General features: G+C 37.8%; 1 protein-coding gene across 1 annotated transcript in view; it reads right to left on the bottom strand.

The window, feature by feature from the left end:
• Window positions 1–4,106: 4,106 nt before the first annotated feature.
• The window catches only part of frmpd2 (FERM and PDZ domain containing 2), a gene marked incomplete at its 3' end in the record, with an annotated part of 63,074 nt that continues 45,839 nt past the window's right edge, over window positions 4,107–21,341 (bottom strand). The window contains 16 exon segments of the mRNA XM_060938831.1: window positions 4,107–4,211; window positions 6,384–6,480; window positions 6,482–6,575; window positions 6,729–6,765; window positions 7,837–7,905; window positions 9,158–9,329; window positions 11,221–11,230; window positions 12,373–12,495; window positions 12,655–12,762; window positions 12,897–12,974; window positions 14,050–14,132; window positions 17,017–17,212; window positions 17,440–17,599; window positions 19,805–19,990; window positions 20,180–20,332; window positions 21,132–21,270. Of these exon segments, the coding sequence (XP_060794814.1) occupies window positions 4,107–4,211; window positions 6,384–6,480; window positions 6,482–6,575; window positions 6,729–6,765; window positions 7,837–7,905; window positions 9,158–9,329; window positions 11,221–11,230; window positions 12,373–12,495; window positions 12,655–12,762; window positions 12,897–12,974; window positions 14,050–14,132; window positions 17,017–17,212; window positions 17,440–17,599; window positions 19,805–19,990; window positions 20,180–20,332; window positions 21,132–21,270 (1,810 nt within the window).

Raw genomic sequence — 21,341 nt, 5'->3', positions numbered from 1 at the left:
CGCCCAATTGGGCGGTTTTGAATTCTACTTTGCAGGCAAAAAATGGCTTGGGCTGGTTGACAAAAATTGGGTGGGTTTGACGTTAGTTCGGCGGGTTTTTATCAGATGTTTATAAATATTTTGCACCAACGTTCTGTGTGAGAATGCAGCCAGAGACACTTATATAGCCTTAGAAGGACTTTGATGCAGCACATTCTATGTACTATCTACGTCCACTAGTCTACATCCAATCCAATCCATATTAAACTAAGCCGAATGATGTTCTTGAATATGTGAAGGAAATCAGGAAAAACAGCTATCTTTGGTCAACTGAGGCAAGTCATAGACCTAGTTTAACCAGTACCCCTTAGGTATTTTAAACAACCAAAATTGAGCATTGGCCTAAATTAATCATTAACAATAAACATTAATCTCATTAAGTATTATTTAAACAAAAAAATGTCGATGTAACTGTAAGACTAATATGAATGTGTGTAATGTAGTGCAGAAACTGAACTCAAACTAGTAAATAAGAATGATGCAATCCATTCTCCATTTTCTCTTCTCATGTTACATTCAACCATGCATCATAGCCTAACTTTTTTTTTAATTGAAGTATATAAAACAGGTACAATCTAACAAATCCACAAAAATCAGGATAAGAGATGAAGAAAATACATGGATGTAGACAAACATAAATTAAGCAGAATAACTAGGCCTATAAAATTAATAAAACAAACAAGATAAATAAATAGATAAATGAATAAAAGACAAATAAAAAATAAATAACCTCAGCAATGCAGATGTTAGATATGCATTGTAGCCTAACATAGCCTACATAATATTATGCGTGTGCGTCACCTACTGGTGCATGTAGGATTCAGAACACAGCAGATGATTGCAAAGTTATAATCTGATTCAACCATGCATAGCCTAGTACCAGACAGCAGATTTTTCACCTCCAGCACTGACGGTCTCATGTTGCCATTTAGAAGTTGTTTGCATTGTTGTTCAATTTACAAATAGTATACTGGTCTTTAGCTGCATATTTTTACTTTACAAGATAGGCATCAAGTACATTTTACATTTTGGGCGGTTTTAAGTATATTTTTGGCGGGTTTCGAACATATTTTGGGCTGGAAAACGTCAGCAGTATCTGGCAACACTGCTCCCCACTCGTCAGACAGAACTGAAAAAGCCTTTCGGATGAGAGATGAAACGTCTTCAAGAATTTCAAGCAAGTCCAGTTGCCTTCTTTAGCAAGCACGGTTTACTATGACCTAGATGACTGAGAAGCTTCATATAATAATAATAATAATAATAATAATAATAATAATAAATAAACCCAACTTGTGACCATATTTTGTATTTGTTATTGTGACAAACTAACAGATTTATTGTTTGCTTTATTGCTTGTCTGTTTGCAATTCTCCTGCTAGTTCATTATAGCCAAACTCCCTTCCATCTTGAACATTCTTATTAAAAATCAGGAATGAAAATAACAAATGGATCCTAGAAGGCCATATTGAGGCTCTTTTTAATGTTTTTGCTATTGTACTACAGGGTATATCCTGAAATGACCCATAAAAAAAGGCAAAGGAAAAGATAAACAAGCAAGAAATGGGAGAAAATAATAATCACAATAATTATTATGCCATTTTTGAGAGTTTTACCTGTTAAATTCACTTTTTTATCATAAGTGGGTCATAACTCATTGGAAAGTGATAAGAGACATTTTCCACAATTGTGCAGTAGGAGACTTTCTCAAAACTTTGCCCTGTAAGTGGTAAAACATTAAACAGGACATGTTTCAATGATATGGTCTAAGCAGAGTGATTTATATTATATATCAAACTGCATGGAATTAAAAAAAAAATAAGCATAGTGCTATATTTTCTTTAAAAAAATTACATTTTCTGTAATTTTGGTCATCAACATTTCATAGTTTAGACCCGAATGTTAACAATTACTTATTTATTTATTTTTTTGTACATTAAAGTTTAACTCATGTAATCCTTCACATGGACAATCCATTTACTTTTTAATACAAGGTGTACTTACAAAAAATTAAAATTAATTTGACATTTTAAGTAATAAAAACATCTAAATGATCTGGATATGTTTTTACATCATGTACAACCCCGATTCCAAAAAAGTTGGGACAAAGTACAAATTGTAAATAAAAATGGAATGCAATAATTTACAAATCTTAAAAACTGATATTGTATTCACAATAGAACATAGACAACATATCAAATGTCGAAAGTGAGACATTTTGAAATTTCATGCCAAATATTGGCTCATTTGAAATTTCATGACAGCAACACATCTCAAAAATGTTGGGACTGGGCAATAAGAGGCTGGAAAAGTTAAAGGTACAAAAAAGGAACAGCTGGAGGACCAAATTGCAACTCATTAGGTCAATTGGCAATAGGTCATTAACATGACTGGGTATAAAAAGAGCATCTTGGAGTGGCAGCGGCTCTCAGAAGTAAAGATGGGAAGAGGATCACCAATCCCCCTAATTCTGCGCCGACAAATAGTGGAGCAATATCAGAAAGGAGTTCGACAGTGTAAAATTGCAAAGAGTTTGAACATATCATCATCTACAGTGCATAATATCATCAAAAGATTCAGAGAATCTGGAAGAATCTCTGTGCATAAGGGTCAAGGCCGGAAAACAATACTGGGTGCCCGTGATCTTCGGGCCCTTAGACGGCACTGCATCACATACAGGCATGCTTCTGTATTGGAAATCACAAAATGGGCTCAGGAATATTTCCAGAGAACATTATCTGTGAACACAATTCACCGTGCCATCCACCGTTGCCAGCTAAAACTCTATAGTTCAAAGAAGAAGCCGTATCTAAACACGATCCAGAAGCGCAGACGTCTTCTCTGGGCCAAGGCTCATTTAAAATGGACTGTGGCAAAGTGGAAAACTGTTCTGTGGTCAGACGAATCAAAATTTGAAGTTCTTTATGGAAATCAGGGACGCCGTGTCATTCGGACTAAAGAGGAGAAGGGCGATCCAAGTTGTTATCAGCGCTCAGTTCAGAAGCCTGCATCTCTGATGGTATGGGGTTGCATTAGTGCGTGTGGCATGGGCAGCTTACACATCTGGAAAGACACCATCAATGCTGAAACGTATATCCAGGTTCTAGAGCAACATATGCTCCCATCCAGACGACGTCTCTTTCAGGGAAGACCTTGCATTTTCCAACATGACAATGCCAAACCACATACTGCATCAATTACAGCATCATGGCTGTGTAGAAGAAGGGTCTGGGTACTGAACTGGCCAGCCTGCAGTCCAGATCTTTCACCCATAGAAAACATTTGGCGCATCATAAAACGGAAGATACGACAAAAAAGACTTAAGACAGTTGAGCAACTAGAATCCTACATTAGACAAGAATGGGTTAACATTCCTCTCCCTAAACTCGAGCAACTTGTCTCCTCAGTCCCCAAACGTTTACAGACTGTTGTAAAGAGAAAAGAGGATGTCTCACAGTGGTAAACATGGCCTTGTCCCAACTTTTTTGAGATGTGTTGTAGTCATGAAATTTTAATTTTTCTCTTTAAATGATACATTTACTCAGTTTAAGCATTTGATATGTCATCTATGTTCTATTCTGAATAAAATATGGAATTTTGAAACTTCCACATCATTGCATTCTGTTTTTATTTACAATTTGTACTTTGTCCCAACTTTTTTGGAATCAGGGTTGTATTTGTAAAAGGGTTGATTTAATGTAAATGTTAGCTTTACCATCTGAGAGATCTTTGCTTGGCTGTTTTTTTTCTCCCTACACATAATCTGTACAAGTCGAACTTATACTGATATACAGTGGTGCTTGAAAGTTTGTGAACCCTTTAGAATTTTCTATATTTCTGCATAAATATGACCTAAAACATCATCAGATTTTCACATAAGTCCTAAAAGTAGATAAAGAGAACCCAGTTAAACAAATGAGACAAAATATTATACTTGGTCATTTCTTTATTGAGGAAAATGATCCAATATTACATATCTGTGAGTGGCAAAAGTATGTGAACCTTTGCTTTCAGTATCTGATGTGACCCCCTTGTGCAGCAATAACTGCAACTAAATGTTTCCAGTAACTGTTGATCAGTCCTGCACACTGGCTTGGAGGAATTTTAGCCCATTCCTCTGTACAGAACAGCTTCAACTCTGGGATGTTGGTGGGTTTCCTCACATGAACTGCTTGCTTCATGTCCTTCCACAACATTTCAATTGGATTAAGGTCAGGACTTTGACTTGGCCATTCCAAAACATTAACTTTATTCTACTTTAACCATTCTTTGGTAGAACAACTTGTGTGCTTAGGGTCATTGTCTTGCTGCATGACCCACCTTCTCTTGAGATTCAGTTCATGGACAGATGTCCTGACATTTTCCTTTAGAATTCACTGGTATAATTCAGAATTCATTGTTCCATCAATGATGGCAAGCCATCCTGGCCCAGATGCAGCAAAACAGGCCCAAACTATGCTACTACCACCACCATGTTTCACAAATGGGATAAGGTTCTGAATAAAATATGGAATTTTGAAACTTCCACATCATTGCATTCTGTTTTTATTTACAATTTGTACTTTGTCCCAACTTTTTTGGAATCAGGGTTGTATTTGTAAAAGGGTTGATTTAATGTAAATGTTAGCTTTACCATCTGAGAGATCTTTGCTTGGCTGTTTTTTTTTCTCCCTACACATAAGCTGTACAAGTAGAACTTATACTGATATACAGTGGTGCTTGAAAGTTTGTGAACCCTTTAGAATTTTTTATATTTCTGCATAAATATGACCTAAAACATCATCAGATTTTCACACAAGTCCTAAAAGTAGATAAAGAGAACCCAGTTAAACAAATGAGACAAAAATATTATACTTGGTCATTTCTTTATTGAGGAAAATGATCCAATATTACATATCTGTGAGTGGCAAAAGTATGTGAACCTTTGCTTTCAGTATCTGATGTGACCCCCTTGTGCAGCAATAACTGTAACTAAACATTTCCAGTAACTGTTGATCAGTCCTGCACACTGGCTTGGAGGAATTTTAGCCCATTCCTCTGTACAGAACAGCTTCAACTCTGGGATGTTGGTGGGTTTCCTCACATGAACTGCTGGAATGCTGGAATGCAGTGTTTTCCTTTCTCCAAACATCTCATCTCATTATCTGTAGCCGCTTTATCCTGTTCTACAGGGTCGCAGGCAAGCTGGAGCCTATCCCAGCTGACTACGGGCGAAAGGCGGGGTACACCCTGAACAAGTCGCCAGGTCATCACAGGGCTGACACAGAGACACAGACAACCATTCACACTCACATTCACACCTACGGTCAATTTAGAGTCACCAGTTAACCTAACCTGCATGTCTTTGGACTGTGGGGGAAACCGGAGCACCCGGAGGAAACCCACGCGAACACGGGGAGAACATGCAAACTCCGCACAGAAAGGCCCTCGCCGGCCACGGGGCTCAAACCCGGACCTTCTTGCTGTGAGGCGACAGCGCTAACCACTACACCACCGTGCCGCCCTTCTCCAAACATAACGTTTCTCATTTAAACCAAAAATTTATATTTTGGTCTTATCTGTCCACAAAACATTTTTCCAATAGCCTTCTGGCTTGTCCACGTGATCTTTAGTAAACTGCAGATGAGCAGCAATGTTCTTTTTGGAGAGCAGTGGCTTTCTCCTTGCAACCTTGCCATGCACACCATTGTTGTTCAGTGTTCTCCTGACGGTGGACTCATGAACATTAACATTAGCCAATGTGAGAGAGGCCTTCAGTTGCTTAGAAGTTACCTTGGTGTCCTTTGTGACCTCACCGACTATTACACGCCTTGCTCTTGGAATGATCTTTGTTGGTCGACCACCCCTGGGGAGGGTAACAATGGTCTTGAATTTCTTCCATTTGTACACAATCTGTCTGAATGTGGACTGGTGGAGTCCAAACTCTTTAGAGACGGTTTTGTAACCTTTTCCAGCCTGAGGAGCATCAACAACACTTTTTCTAAGGTCCTCAGAAATCTCCTTTGTTCCTGCCATGATACACTTCCACAAACATGTGTTGTGAAGATCAGACTTTGATAGAGCCCTGTTCTTTAAATAAAACAGGGTGCCCACTCACACCTGATTGTCATCCCATTGATTGAAAACACCTGACTCTAATTTCACCTTCAAATTAACTACTAGTTCTAGAGGTTCACATACTTTTGCCACTCACAGATATGTAATATTGGATCACTTTCCTCAATAAAGAAATGGCCAAGTATAATATTTTTGTCTCATTTGTTTAACTGGGTTGTCTATATCTATTTTTAGGACTTATGTGAAAATCTGATGAGGTTTTAGGTCATTAGCACCACTGTACATATTACCTGATATGGCAGCCTCTTAAGTGATTCTCCATTAACAGCCAGAATCACATCCCTCTTCTCGATGAGGCCACTCTCTTTTGCTGCTTAGCCTGGAAACAGTTCCACAGTCCAGGGATGTGTTCAACTCTGAGAGCAGGAAACTGAAGTCAAGACCATTTACACCTTTTGTTATGGTCACTGTCATGGTATTATCTAGAGGTAAGGTTGGCAAAAGGGTCAATTATGTAAATTTTGCCAACAAAGATTTTGGCTGACATGATATAATATATGCAAATGATTGTGACTTTCTGAATACAAGAATTCTTTCTCCAGCAAAACAGACAGGACCAAGCAGCCAAAAAATACCTGAGTTTACCTTCAGGCAGTGATGGGCATTGTCATACTAATGGCAGGATTGTGTTGGTAGTGTCATTGCTTTCAGTGAGTGTATCCTAAGGCTTGGGCTCAGAAAGCTGCATGACATCATGGGAGTGCCATCCCTCTCAAGCATCAGAGTCTTCATCAGTGAATTTGTTTTTACAACAACCACAATGCTTTGTGCAATGCTACTTAACAGTTAAGCATGAGACACACAGATCATCACTGATACAATAGATGAAATTATGCAGACATCGTTTGGGCCTACAAGTCTGCATGTAGCTGTGGAAATTTATGGAATTAGTGTTTAAAAGTAGTTTAGTAATGTTTTACTGGAACCTGCTTCATGAGTCTTAGAAGATGTCACTCCCTCACCTCTATTGCTCTTCTGGCAAACTAGTGCAGATGACCCAAAAATATGCTGTACAATATGTGCACATGCTACGCCACTCTTTATTTCCCCTTGTTTTCTGTAGTTCCTCAAGTCAAGTTCAAATATTTGCTTGCCTATAAAATCACTAATAACATGTGGTTTATCTTCTATCCAGAACACAATGCTACAAAAATGAATGTTGCTAATTCCATCACATCTTCAAGAAATGCATGAAGCTCCCTTCATCTCAACCAAGAGCTTTTAAATACTGATACAAAAACAGTCTTTTAGGTACATAAACTAGCATATCTTGGAGTATGATTAGTTTGTTACAGAAGGTAGTGTCAGTTATTAGTCATCATGATTACATTTGTAGTTTGAACTGCTTTGTGAACTTCCATGCGCCCTCTGTTCTTCCTACTAATTACATGAGCCAGCTAATCAGCTAATTACAGCCCTGCAAGGCCCTTGCACATCCCCACAGTATTCCCAGTGGTAACAAAGACCTAACAGGTCTTTAGTCAAATCATAACTATCTGCCTCCTTCCTCAGATTCCACAAGATGAAATGTATCATATTTTTTGCCAGTGCTGCTCTATCACAAAATCACATTTATAAAATTCTAGCTGGACATTCAAACAGTATAATTTCCGGTAATATACAGGAGGTGGGTGCTTATAGTAGTGAAGGTGAGGACGTTATAGAACGCCAGGTCCAACTCACCTTCTTGTTCTTGTCCAGGAGCTCACCAGCCTGGTGTTCTTTGTAACCTTGCAGTCTGGTTCCATCCACCTCTAAAGGTTACCCTATAAGCAAGTCAGTTGTGACTGCCACAAGGGGAAAACAGTCTGATCCTCATTTGTATTCACAGGCTTTGGATTAAGAACAACAAATAAGGACCTACATTTAATAATTGAATCTCTATAACAATAGAATGTAATAACATCATCAATGTAATCATTAGAAACAATTCCAAGAACAGTGATGCTACAACTCGTACATGGACAGAATAAAACCATATCAAAACCTACCAGATTGTAGGCAGCCATCTCAGGCAACAGGCTCAATATGTACATTCCATCAGATTGGAGACCTTCTTTCAACCCTCTTTTCAACAACCATTTTCAGCACCAATTCTGCAATGTGATAGGTGTCCAACTCTGTCAAGGGTGTGTCTTTATGGACACAATATCACAGGACAGCCAAGGTTGGACATGTGTCCAGCATGAGGGTTAGAAGAATCCATCTGAAGTGGCTCTCTAACACTTACTTGAAGGTTTATGCTTACTTAAATGCTGAGTATGTAATGGCTGTGATGAAAAGCAGAACCTCAAGAGTGGGATGCTCCCTTCAGGTGAAGGAATAGCCCTTGCCCCTGCTAGATGACTAAGTATATTGGGATCTTATTGACAAATGATAGAGATTGAGAATTTGCAGTAGCCTCAGAGACACTGTACCCTTTTGTGGAGGGGAAGTTGAAGTTGAGGATTGGGACAAAGCTCTCTGTTTAGCATGTCCTTAGCCTCATGGTGAACTTACTTTCTGTGATTGGGTGAGGAGCTTGGCAAGATGGGAGAGCCTTTGCCATTTTGGGAGAAACAGTGGTAGAGAGGTGGGTCAGACACAAGGGGTTAGTATACCCCCTGTCGGGCTCCTGGTAGAGATGCATCAGGCACGTCCCACTGTATAAAGACCTGGGGCAGACCCATGATCCACTGGACAGATTATATCTTACAGCTGACTTGAGAATGTCTAGGGATCCCCTGGAGGAGCCAAAATCCATGGCCGGGGATAGAGATGTCTGAGCTGACCTTCCTAGATGTTGGCCAAATTATCTCTTTGAATCAGATCAGTCTGTAAAAGATACGATAGTGCACTTACAGCAGTGCTAATGTCCAAACTGCCAGAGACTTTTTTTCAGCTGCACTATGAACGCCTCTATTCTCAGACTAATCGTAAATTATTAACATATTTAACTTTGACATATCAGAGATAAAGGTATGCAATTGTTTGATGAATTTGCTTGCTGCTGTTTCTGACATACCTGTACACTAAGGACATGCACTTCAGGCACCTGGAGTCTATGCCCAGTTTTTGGTGTCATCATCACTGTCACCAATTCATCAAGACCATCTTCTCCTTGACTGTCTAAAAAAATAGAGATACACAAACCCATCATATTGGACTGAAGGTCATAGTATTTGCCAGCAAGGCAGCTTCTGTTCAAATTAAGAATTTTTTTTTAGCTCTTACATGTGTATTATTCTACTTAACTGTAAAAAGTTAAAGTAAATTTCACATAATACAGACTGTGTTTTTATACAGCCAATTATTGTGGTGCCCATTTAGTGACATTTTAGGAAAATTATTTTACAGAACAGACAAGCAAATGGTTTTCCTTGCTTATGTTTTACAATGATTTCACAGCAATGCTCATTTATGAGGCATGGAACTTGTATTTTCATACTTGCCAACCCTCCTGATTTCGTCGGGAGGCTCCCGATTTTAGTCTCCATCTCCCGCATCCCGATCATATTTGATAAAAACTGGATAATCTCCCGGTTTGGGGAAATCCCTACCACCAAGTTAAAAATACTCCCGATTATGTCCAATCAGAATCGTATGAGAAACACTGCTGACGTCAACTGATTTTTAACCAAGCAACGAACAGAATGACAGTCACTTCCGTAATGTAGGATTCACCCAGGCTGTCCGACATTTTTTACAAGCAGTCATTCATCATAGCCACTAAACCAAATACCAAACGGCAAAAATATGAATGCAAATACCAGGTTGCATGGGAGAATGAATTTCCATGGATAAGCAAATGTTTGACCAGTCAGTTACACATTTTAAGGTAAAGATACCTTAAATCAGAATATAATGGACATTTGAGTGTGAAATTAAACTAGTCTTCCATACCATTTCAGAAACAAAATGTACAACTTCTAAAGTGTTTAGTGAAATTTTGCATGACAGAGAATTTGTTTGATGAGTGTATTTGAATAGTGTGGTAGTGTCTTAGTGCTATTTTGAATTTATGTTTGAAAGTTTTAAGTGAAAGTTTACAAGTGAATTATCTGGAAAGTGATTGATTTTGATAGAGTTTTGAGGTTTTAAGTGAAAGATTACTCGTGAGTGTATTTTGGTAGTACTAAAATTTTGCATTCGAGTGAATTTCTTTGTGGAGTATATTTTGTTAGTATGATAGTATTTATAATGCCATTTTTAAATTTTGTTTGAAAACTTTCAGTCAAAGGTTGCAAATGAGCAAATTCCTTTGATGCATTCCGATAGGATTTTGATAGGATTTCTAGTGCTTTTTAAAAATTCTGTTGGAAAGTGTTTAGTGAGAGAGATGCATTTTAGTAGTACTAAGACAGTGCAGTATTTATTTAATTGAGTTGTTACTATTTTGGTTAAATCTTATTAAAATTTCATTTAATTTATATATGATATTATAGTTCTCTGTACTTTTTACATGAGCTTACAGAAGGAAAACACATTTGATACAATCCAATAATACTTTCATTCACTGTGACTATTTTAAGAAATTATAAACATTCTTCTAAAGTATCACTTGTGTTATTTTCTGTGGGTCTCTATATGTATACAATATTCAGGCATGAGACTTTTCAGCTAAAAATCTGATTTAAGACTTCCCTTTCATTGTTATTATATTAAAATTCAAGACAAGAGTATTACTTCAGATTTTTCACTCTGAGCTCTCTCATGCCTGATACATGAATCCCATAACCTATAGTAATTGATAGAACAATATAAACAATTAAAAAACTCTTTAATTGTATACATTTCAAATGGTTTGCAATTAATTGGGATCCACTCTTTTTATTATTTCAACCGTGCATCATACCCTCATCCAATTGAAAATGTCATTCACGCACTTTTCTCCCCCATGAGAATTTTGAAAAGTTGGCAAGTATGTATGTTCCTGTTCTAACTGAAGGCCAGACAATTTAAGTAATCATGAAGTGAACAATATAACTGTATCAGATCAACAATTAGGTTTTACTCCCCTTAGAGAAATTGAACTAACTTCATTAATTTCCACATCAAAATCTTCAACTTGTGTACTAGATCTCTTACCTACATGACTCTTCAAACAAATAATACCAGAAGCAATCGAACCTCTTCTAAAAATAATCAATTCTTCCCTTAGAACTGGCTATGTACCAAAGTCCTTTAAACTAGCAGTTATCAAACCCCTGATTAAAAAACCTGACCTCGACCCCTGTCAGCTGTCCAATATTCATCATTGCACAGTAACAGATGAATCAATGGACAGGCTAATATTTTCATCTCAGAAATATTGCCAAGATAAGAAAAAATAATGTCACTACATGATGCAGAAAAACGAGCTGATGCCTTTGTTCCCTCTAGGTTGGATTATTGTAATGCCTTACTGTCTGGGTGTTCCAATAAGTGCATAAACAAGCTCCAGTTAGTTCAAAATGCAGCAGCAAAAGTCCTTACTAGAACTAGAAGATATGACCATATCACCCCTAGCTTATCCACACTGCACTGATTTCCAATCAAATTTCACATTGATTATAAAATATTACTATTGACCTATGTAGTCAGTGAACACTGAATGGTCTCGCACCACAGTACCTTAGTGAACTTCTGGTCCTTTATGACCTGCCACACCTACTTAGATCAAAAGATGCAGGTTATCTGTTGATACCTCAAATAGTGAAGGCTACATCAGGGGGCAGAGCCTTTTCTTACCAAGCCCCACAGTTATGGAACAGCCTTCCAAGTAGTGTTCGGGACTTGGACACAGTCTCAGTGTTTAAGTCATGGCTGAAAACATTTCTTTAGTCTATTTATTGTTTAGCATTTGTTTAGTCAAGCCTTTTGTTAACTGTTAAGCTATTAGCTTTTTATTTGGTAAAGGAGTAGATCTGGAGAGTCCTCAGGCATAGAGTGTTTTGGTAAACTGGGATGTATGGATGTTGTCTGCTCTGCTGTCTAAATAATGCAATTACAGCTAGGAAAAAACTAAGAGACTATGTAGCCTGATAGTAATCATGATTAATTTTTTATTTCATCAATTTGAATCTTCATAAATTTGTATCATGATTTATAACTGCATGATATATCGTTGCATGCCTATCATTTTCAGAATTCAATGACAGCTATGTGACTTTCATGGTATAACAAACTTGAATCACACAGAGAGCTTCAAATGCTGGGGGATCTCTCCAGATTACTACTACTGATTACTACCAGACTTACTTTTGTCTTTGGATTGGGAGATGATGAGCTCCACCTGGTTGGGGCTACTTTGTATGAATTCTGCTGCTTTGTTGAAGCTTACTCCCTCCAGACTGGTCCTATTCAGTGAGATCAACCGGCTACCTGAAGGAGGACAGGATGACTGGAGGCTGATCATTTCTGCTACCACTTAAACTGCACATCTGAATTCTGTAAAATTATACTTTTTCATTATTATTTATTGAACAGACCCTGGATCCTGTTTCGAAATATTTCATATAGATAACTTGGTTGTACATAGACCTGGTCTGATTCGTCCATCCCTATTAGCTGGTCCTCCTGGCACAACAGATGCAATAAAGATACCTAGATCCAGACCACTGGTGCTGTCTTCTCCAACAATTACAATACCTTGCATTAAAGCAAACAAAACAAAAAGACAAGAAAAAACATTGTTTCCTTAAACAAGTCATAAGGTTAACTACATTCATTTATGGATACCATGCACCTAAAATAATGAAATGTTTAAGATTTAGCATCCTTACCAAGGCCTAACTTCACATCTTTCTTCAAAGTTACACAGATAATTTCTCTTGCTGGTACTTGGGGACTTGTTGGAGTATCTCCAAGTTGGAAGGACAGAAAAAGGCATTATAAGATCTACTTTTGTGCCAGAAAAAAAGAAGCTAAAATTCCCACTTTTTGAATAGGTGACACATGCAAATTACAAATTGAAATGTTATAACTTCATCAATGGGGTATGACTACTGCTCTACTAATGTTTAAAGTCAAGTCAAGTTTATTTGTATAGCGCTTTTAACAATAAACACTGTCGCAAAGCAGCTTTACAGAATTTGAACGACTTAAAACATGAGCTAATTTTATCCCTAATCTATCCCCAATGAGCAAGCCTGCAGCGACGGTGGCAAGGAAAAACTCCCTCAGATGACATGAGGAAGAAACCTCGAGAGGAACCAGACTCAAAAAGGAACCCATACTCATTTGGGCAACAACAGACAGCATGACTATTATTAACATTTTTAACATGAAGACAGTTTTGTTGATGTTGTAACTCTTCATTGATGGAAACTTGAGTGCAAAACTGTTCATGACAACTGCAGTCCTAAAGTAAGCAAGTCAACTGTAGTCCTCAGCCATAAAAGCATTACTGTAAGAGTCCAGAGCATCCTCCAGGTGTGACTTTCAACTGTCCTCATGGGGCCATCCTCCACAGGAGCGATGCGATGAGACTCCAACCATCGCATTAAAGCTTTACCTACTCTAAATACCCCTGATCAAATTGACTATTTATCAAGGCCCTTCATGTGCTGAATCAAATGCATTATAAGGAGGGAAAGCTTCTATGCATAGAAATATTCTCTCAGATCTGCAGTTCAGAGCCCATATTGTACATGAATATGCTAATAAACAAAAAACAAAACAAACAAACAAACAAAAACACCCTAAAATATCTGGGAAAAAATAGCAGATAATTGCAGTGACCTGGAAAGAGTGATCTGCACTCAAATAGATCCATAACTGAATAATATCAGTTTATCTACTGGGCAGCTAATCTTTCTAAAACTGCATCTCATATTGGGTACATTACCAAATCAGATTGCATATGAATAAAAAAGTGAATGGATGAAAAAAATTAAACCAATTTTAATTTCAGTGAAGGTGAATATCTATCCATACCTCTTAAAAATGAAGGGATGGATGGAACACATGAGCTTCTCTTTGAAGATCCAGCAAATCTCTGAAGATCTTGAGTCAAAGCACTACAAGGTCATAATATCCATTACCCAATAATGTTATCATCATCTTAGGACAGGAGTAATATAATATCTTGGGGATATTTTTTTCTAATATTTATTATATTGTTTACTTTTAATTGTTACTTTGCTTTATTTTTGCAAAGTACCAGCAACATGGCAGATTCAGACTCCATTTCCCATCACCCACAGCCACTATCATATTCACACATACTTGCCAACCCTCCCAATTTCGGTGGGAGGCTCCTGATTTTAGCGTCCGTTTCCCGCATCCCGATCGTATTTGCTAAAAACTGGATAATCTCCCGGTTTGGGAAAATCCAAAAAATAGAGATACACAAACCCATCATATTGGACTGAAGGTCATAGTATTTGCCAGCAAGGCAGTTTCTGTTCAAATTAAGATTTTTTTTTTTAGCTCTTACATGTGTATTATTCTACTTAACTGTAAAAAGCTAAAGTCAATTTCACATAATACAAACTGTGTTTTTATACAGCCAATTATTGTGGTGCCCATTTAGTGACATTTTAGGAAAATTATTTTACAGAACAGACAAGCAAATGGTTTTCCTTGCTTATGTTTTACAATGATTTCACAGCAATGCTCATTTATGAGGCATGGAACTTGTATTTTCATACTTGCCAACCCTCCCGATTTCGGCGGGAGGCTCACGATTTTAGCCTCCATCTCCCACATCCCGATCATATTTGTTAAAAACTGGATAATCTCCCGGTTTGGGGAAATCCCTACCACCAAGTTAAAAATACTCCCGATTATGTCCAATCAGAATCGTATGAGAAACACTGCTGACGTCAACTGATTTTTAACCAATCAACAAACAGAATGACAGTCACTTCCGTAATGTAGGATTCACCCAGGCTGTCCGACATTTTTTACAAGCAGTCATTCATCATAGCCACTAAACCAAATACCAAACGGCAAAAATATGAATGCAAATACCAGGTTGCATGGGAGAATGAATTTCCATGGATAAGCAAACGTTTGACCAGTCAGTTACACATTTTAAGGTAAAGATACCTTAAATCAGAATATAATGGACATTTGAGTGTGAAATTAAACTAGTCTTCCATACCATTTCAGAAACAAAATGTACAACTTCTAAAGTGTTTAGTGAAATTTTGCATGACAGAGAATTTGTTTGATGAGTGTATTTGAATAGTGTGGTAGTGTCTTATAGTGCTATTTTGAATTTATGTTTGAAAGTTTTAAGTGAAAGTTTACAAGTGAATTATCTGGAAAGTGATTGATTTTGATAGAGTTTTGAGGTTTTAAGTGAAAGATTACTCGTGAGTGTATTTTGGTAGTACTAAAATTTTGCATTCGAGTGAATTTCTTTGTGGAGTATATTTTGTTAGTATGATAGTATTTATAATGCCATTTTAAAATTTTGTTTGAAAACTTTCAGTCAAAGTTTGCAAATGAGCAAATTCCTTTGATGCATTCCGATAGGATTTTGATAGGATTTCTAGTGCTTTTTAAAAATTCTGTTGGAAAGTGTTTAGTGAGAGAAATGCATTTTAGTAGTACTAAGACAGTGCAGTATTTATTTAACTGAGTTGTTACTATTTTGGTTAAATCTTATTAAAATTTCATTTATATATGATATTATAGTTCTCTGTATTTTTACATGAGCTTACAGAAGGAAAACACATTTGATGCAGTCCAATAACACTTTCATTCACTGTGACTATTTTAAGAAATTATAAACATTCTTCTAAAGCATCACTTGTGTTATTTTCTGTGGGTCTCTGTATGTATACAATATTCAGACATGAGACTTTTCAGCTAAAATCTGATTTAAGACTTCCTTTTCATTGTTATTATATTAAAATTCAAGACAAGAGTATTATTTCAGATTTTTCACTCAGAGCTCTCTCATGCCTGATACATGAATCCCATAACCTATAGTAATTGATAGAACAATACCAACAATTAAAAAACTATTTAATTGTATAAATATCAAATAGTTTGCAATTAATTGGGATCCACTGTTTTTATCATTTCAACCGCGCATCATACCCTCATCCAACTGAAAATATCGTTCACGCACTTTTCTTCCCCATGAGAATTTTGAAAAGTTGGCAAGTATGTTCACATTCATCTGACTACTGATCATACACACCTGCACACAATGAAGCACACACATATAAATAGCCCAGACTCATACACTTGTCACAAAGCCTTGACTCACAATGATCTCATCTCATCTCATCTCATTATCTGTAGCCGCTTTATCCTGTTCTACAGGGTCACAGGCAAGCTGGAGCCTATCCCAGCTGACTATGGGCGAAAGGCGGGGTACACCCTGGACAAGTCGCCAGGTCATCACAGGGCTGACACATAGACACAGACAACCATTCGCACTCACATTCACACCTATGGTCAATGTAGAGTCAATAGTTAACCTAACCTGCATGTCTTTGGACTGTGGGGGAAACCGGAGCACCCGGAGGAAACCCATGCGGACACGGGGAGAACATGCAAACTCCGCACAGAAAGGCCCTCGCCGGCCACGGGGCTCGAACCCGGACCTTCTTGCTGTGAGGCGACAGCACTAACCACTACACCACCGTGCCGCCCACTCACAATGATATTAGACCTTTATATTTTTTCCACACACTATCTGGTTCTTGGTCTTTGAAAGTCTGTTTGTCGAGCACCGGACTCAGGGCTTGTTTTTGACTCTGCATTTAACTGTAGTTTTGGATTTGCTCACATCACGTTAAAGACTACTTGCATTTGCAACCGTATCTGCTACTTGACACTATGTATGGGTGGACATGCATGTCAGTTGAGATAGTGTTATGATTTTAAATCATGTAAGGATTACCAGGATCTACTAGCCTCTACAGAATTTAGTGCTCTAACCTGTAGTGCTCCAGTAAGTGTCTTTGCTGTTTGATTCTGGTTTCAATACGATTGGCAATGTCATCACAGAGCTTGCTCATGGAGTCATGGTGAATAGCATTAGGTCTGCCATCATTGGATGTCCCCTCAAAACAGAAAATACTCCTGCTCATTTCACTGGGGGCACTGGACACTTCACACTGCAAATTACTGTCCTCTAGAGAAAGAGAAAAGTTAAACTTAGTTGGATTAATGTATATTAACATAGCTAGTAATGAAATCTAGTTAACATTCTTAGTCAATAAGATCATGCAAACTTATATTAGTTTTCATTAAGTCTTAGTCACAAGGTTTCTGAAGTAATAACTGAAGTAATTGTGACTAAATTAGAAATACATTCTGAAATAAATTATTGGAGAACTTGTATCACAGTATGGGACTTGCCCGAGACCAGACTGTGGCTCATCTGGCGAGAGCTCATCTCCATGTGAAACTTGTGCTGTGCTGTGCACAGGCTGCAGAGGTACCTTGCTATTCTGGACTTTTCCATAAGAAAAGTGTGCTTCTTCTTACTGATGCTGCTCACAATGACAAATTTACGCTTCTGTGTAGGAAAAGACCCATATTGGGGGGGAATTGACAGTCAGATAAGTAAGGAATAAAAAAAAAAAATATGGAGCATGATATTATAGACAAATAATAGTGTTATGTGTAACTGCCCCAAAAGGTGATAATCTTCAAATAACAGCATGTTTCAGACTTTTCTACTCCTCTTATATTTTTGCCACAGACGAATCATACTTTTAATCTGTTAATAGTTTCTTTTCATGTTGTTGAACATTTGCGAACAAGATTACCTGTTATAAAGTTGTTTATTTTCCCTATATGACCACTTACACATCTTTTTAACTTGTGTAAATTGAGCATCTGCCATTCAAGTCCCTGTTTAAATTGCTATTATAGAAATGATAATGTATCAGAACATTCATATTAACATGTGATCTTCCTTGTAGCTGCCATTACTTTCCAAGCTGTTATAGAAAACTAATCAACCATCTTTTAATCAATCTAAGCACTGCCAATTCCTATATCATTGTAGTATAAACAATATCCAATAATTTATACGAATTACACACTCAAAGAGTATGGTAAGCTTGCTACTATTAAGGTTTATTTAAAAGAAAATACCTAATAATATAACACTTTCTTTTTAAGCAGTGGGATAGTGCAATATTTCTATTGAGATTACATTTACAGCATTTGGCAGACAATATCTAGCACTCTTATCCAGAGTGACTGACATTTACATATACAACTGAGCAGTCAAGGTTTAAAGGTCATAGGCAATGGTTTTCAGTTTATGCACATTTGAAACTTTATATGTTAAAAAACCCTTTGTAATTTTCTTCTGGTCGCAAGAAGTATTGTTAATAAGTAATAATTAAAATAAGTTAGTGCGGATCGCGGCAAATTTCTGTTCAGCGATTTTCATGACTACTCGGCGTGCAATGTCATTCAAGACAAACAAACTGCTTGAGTTTAGTCCACTTCCATTTACTTGCATTGCCGTTTGGCTTGAGTGCAGATGCGCATTCAGGAATTTCCAAAGAAAAAACATGCCTTATAGTTGTGCAGTGAATTGTAACAACGGGACCTGTTCAGGAAGAAGTTTTTACCTTTTTCCAAGAAAGGAGAAGAGGCAGAGAGAGTGGATTGGCTTTTTCCAGAAGAGGAAAAGAGGCAGAGCAAGAGGATTGGCTTTTTCCGAAAAAGGAGAAGAGGCGGAGCGAGTGGGTTGGCTTTTTCCAAAAGAAGAGAAGAGGTGGAGAGAGTGGATTGTGCGCATGAAACCAAATCAAGTTTGGTTTTACTTTTGCTTGCAAATGACAAGTCAAGAATCCTGATGGATCCTGTACAATCATTGTGGAAATGAGACAAAAGGGATATTTCCTCGCTTAGAGTAGGCTATAAATAGTATAATGCCGCGGATGGCAGGCTAATGTGGCCTTGACCACTGTCAAGTAATTGTTACCTATATCCACTAGGGAGGGCGGTTTAATTATTCTTCAAAAGGGCTCTTATTTAGTATTACGACGAAAGTAAGAATTTATCATAATTACCAAGATAAATCTTTTGGGCGCAAGTCTTGTTGAGGTCCGGGGTCACTGCGATCGGAGTCGGCCGAGTCGCTGTCCGATTCCGAGGCCGCATGGTCAAACCAGTGAGCCACATTCACCGATTGCTTCACAACGGCCATAGGTTTATACATATGGTTTCACCTATCGATATTCAATTTGGAGAGTTCCTACTTCAAAATCGCTATCACTTTCAGACATTTTACACAACCTCTCACAACCAAAGTCCGTACACGTGTGCTTGGTTCACAAGTAAACACAGAACTGCTCCCAGTCTGTTTGCCTTGAATGACGTCACGACGACTGTCCCCTGGCAGTGAAAGTGCGCATAAGTGAGATGTAAATAAACCTTTGGAAATTGGGCAAAACAGTATATTTTAACCATTTTATTCAATTTTAGGGTGCAAATTAGACACTAGGAAGATTGAATTTGCTTTTTGGGTTGTTCTTCTAGACAATAAAGTTGATATTCTACATTTCACCTCCGACCATTGCCTATGACCTTTAAGGGCCTTTCTAATGGCCCAGCAGCAGCAGCTTAGTGGTGCTGGGATTTGAACTCATGATCTTCCGATCAGGAGTCCAACATCTTACCCACTGAGCTGTAGTAATGTCGTCATCATTGTTTTATCTGTATCTTAAGCATGTCCAGGTTTCTGTTGATGTGGACTTACAGTTGCAAAAATATTGATGGTTTCTCTCCAGTAGAATCTAAATCTCATGATGCGGATGTTACTTTTAACTTCATACACAATGATGCCTTTGGCACACACCCCCAACAGCAGCTGTCCTGCACTGAGCATCTTTTGGCAGGCCGCATGATGAAAAAGCATACCATACTCTGGAAGCTCCTGAACGGCCTATACAAGTGTCGAAAATAACAACACAAACACTTCCAAAATCATACACCCATCTTGAAATCAGTCTCTATCTGCCAATTTTTATTTTAATGCAACTTCACTCATTCACAGCCAGTTTTATTATTATATATCAAATAATAAATGACAGCATAATTATAGATATAGATTAAAAAAAAAAGTTTGCATCACCTTGAGGAATTCTAGCTCAGACTCCTCAGTAGTCATATTTGCATTATTAGCATGTAAGTGCTGTAACTGTTGTTTCAGGTAAGGTCTGGACATTTTCTCCATGATGCTCTTAGGGACATAGTACTCAGGCTGATAGTACTCCTTCCCATACATCTAAAAACAGGTGCACAACGGTTGTTGGATATTTGCATATTTATTCATTTAAAAAAAATCTCCAAGCCCAGTTCTCATCCTCTGTTAGATTAAATTTGTAAAAGTTGTAAAACCTTGATCATCCATTTTAATGTGGTAAACATCCATTGCTTCTAATCTCAAGCAATTCAAATATCAGGAGAATTTCTGGCCAAAATGTGTGCTATTTTGTTGAGGTCAACTTAGTTATATGATAATTACCAGCAGCTACAGAGCTGACAGTTTGAATGTTAGTGATGGTACCTGAGGTTATCATGTGTTTTGGATCTTTCAACATCATACATCCTTGCTCAGGTGACCCAGTTAGGTTTGATCAGGCACCAGTTGCATCCCAGCATCATTAGACGATGGGTTAGCCCTCTGTATCTAATGTCATCAGGAGGCTCTTTCTGTTGCCTCTGTGGGGGCCCTGATGGCTTTTTTTTCTTTTCAGCAATAACGCCAAGCAGAGTGTCAAGTGTCCAAAGAAGCCCTATCTCTGTAGGTTGGCACTGTGCTCACTCTGGCACTCCCCACCAGTTCCTGGTATTTGGCCTTCTCAATGCAGTCCTCCCAGGGGACTGTCAGTTCAATCATAGCCAGCTGTTTTAAGGCCACTGACAGAAGTGCCATGTCAGACCACAATGACAGGCCCCTATACATATGTACTAAGGTTGGAAAAATATATCTAAGTGCATAATTAAATGCATTGTGTTGTAGGACCATCAGAGACCTTAAGAAAAATAAGAGGCTATATCATGCTTAATTAATTTGCCAATACCTCAGGCAAAATGTCCCCAAATTCAGCTTGTAGAGCCAAAGCACTGAGAAAAAGGACAGTCTCTTCATTACAGGGCAATCTATCTTCCAAAATATCCCTCCTGAGCTGCAGGTAGTACTGGTGTCTGGTCAGCTTGTGTCTGCCAAAATAATACATAAGATCATCATAATAATTATTAAAAGGGGATGGTACAAACCCCATTTCCAGAAA

Source organism: Neoarius graeffei, chromosome 14 (assembly GCF_027579695.1).
Source record: "Neoarius graeffei isolate fNeoGra1 chromosome 14, fNeoGra1.pri, whole genome shotgun sequence".
Taxonomy (NCBI): domain Eukaryota; kingdom Metazoa; phylum Chordata; class Actinopteri; order Siluriformes; family Ariidae; genus Neoarius; species Neoarius graeffei.
Note: the sequence above shows the minus strand (reverse complement) of the source record. Positions and strands in the feature narration are given on the sequence as shown.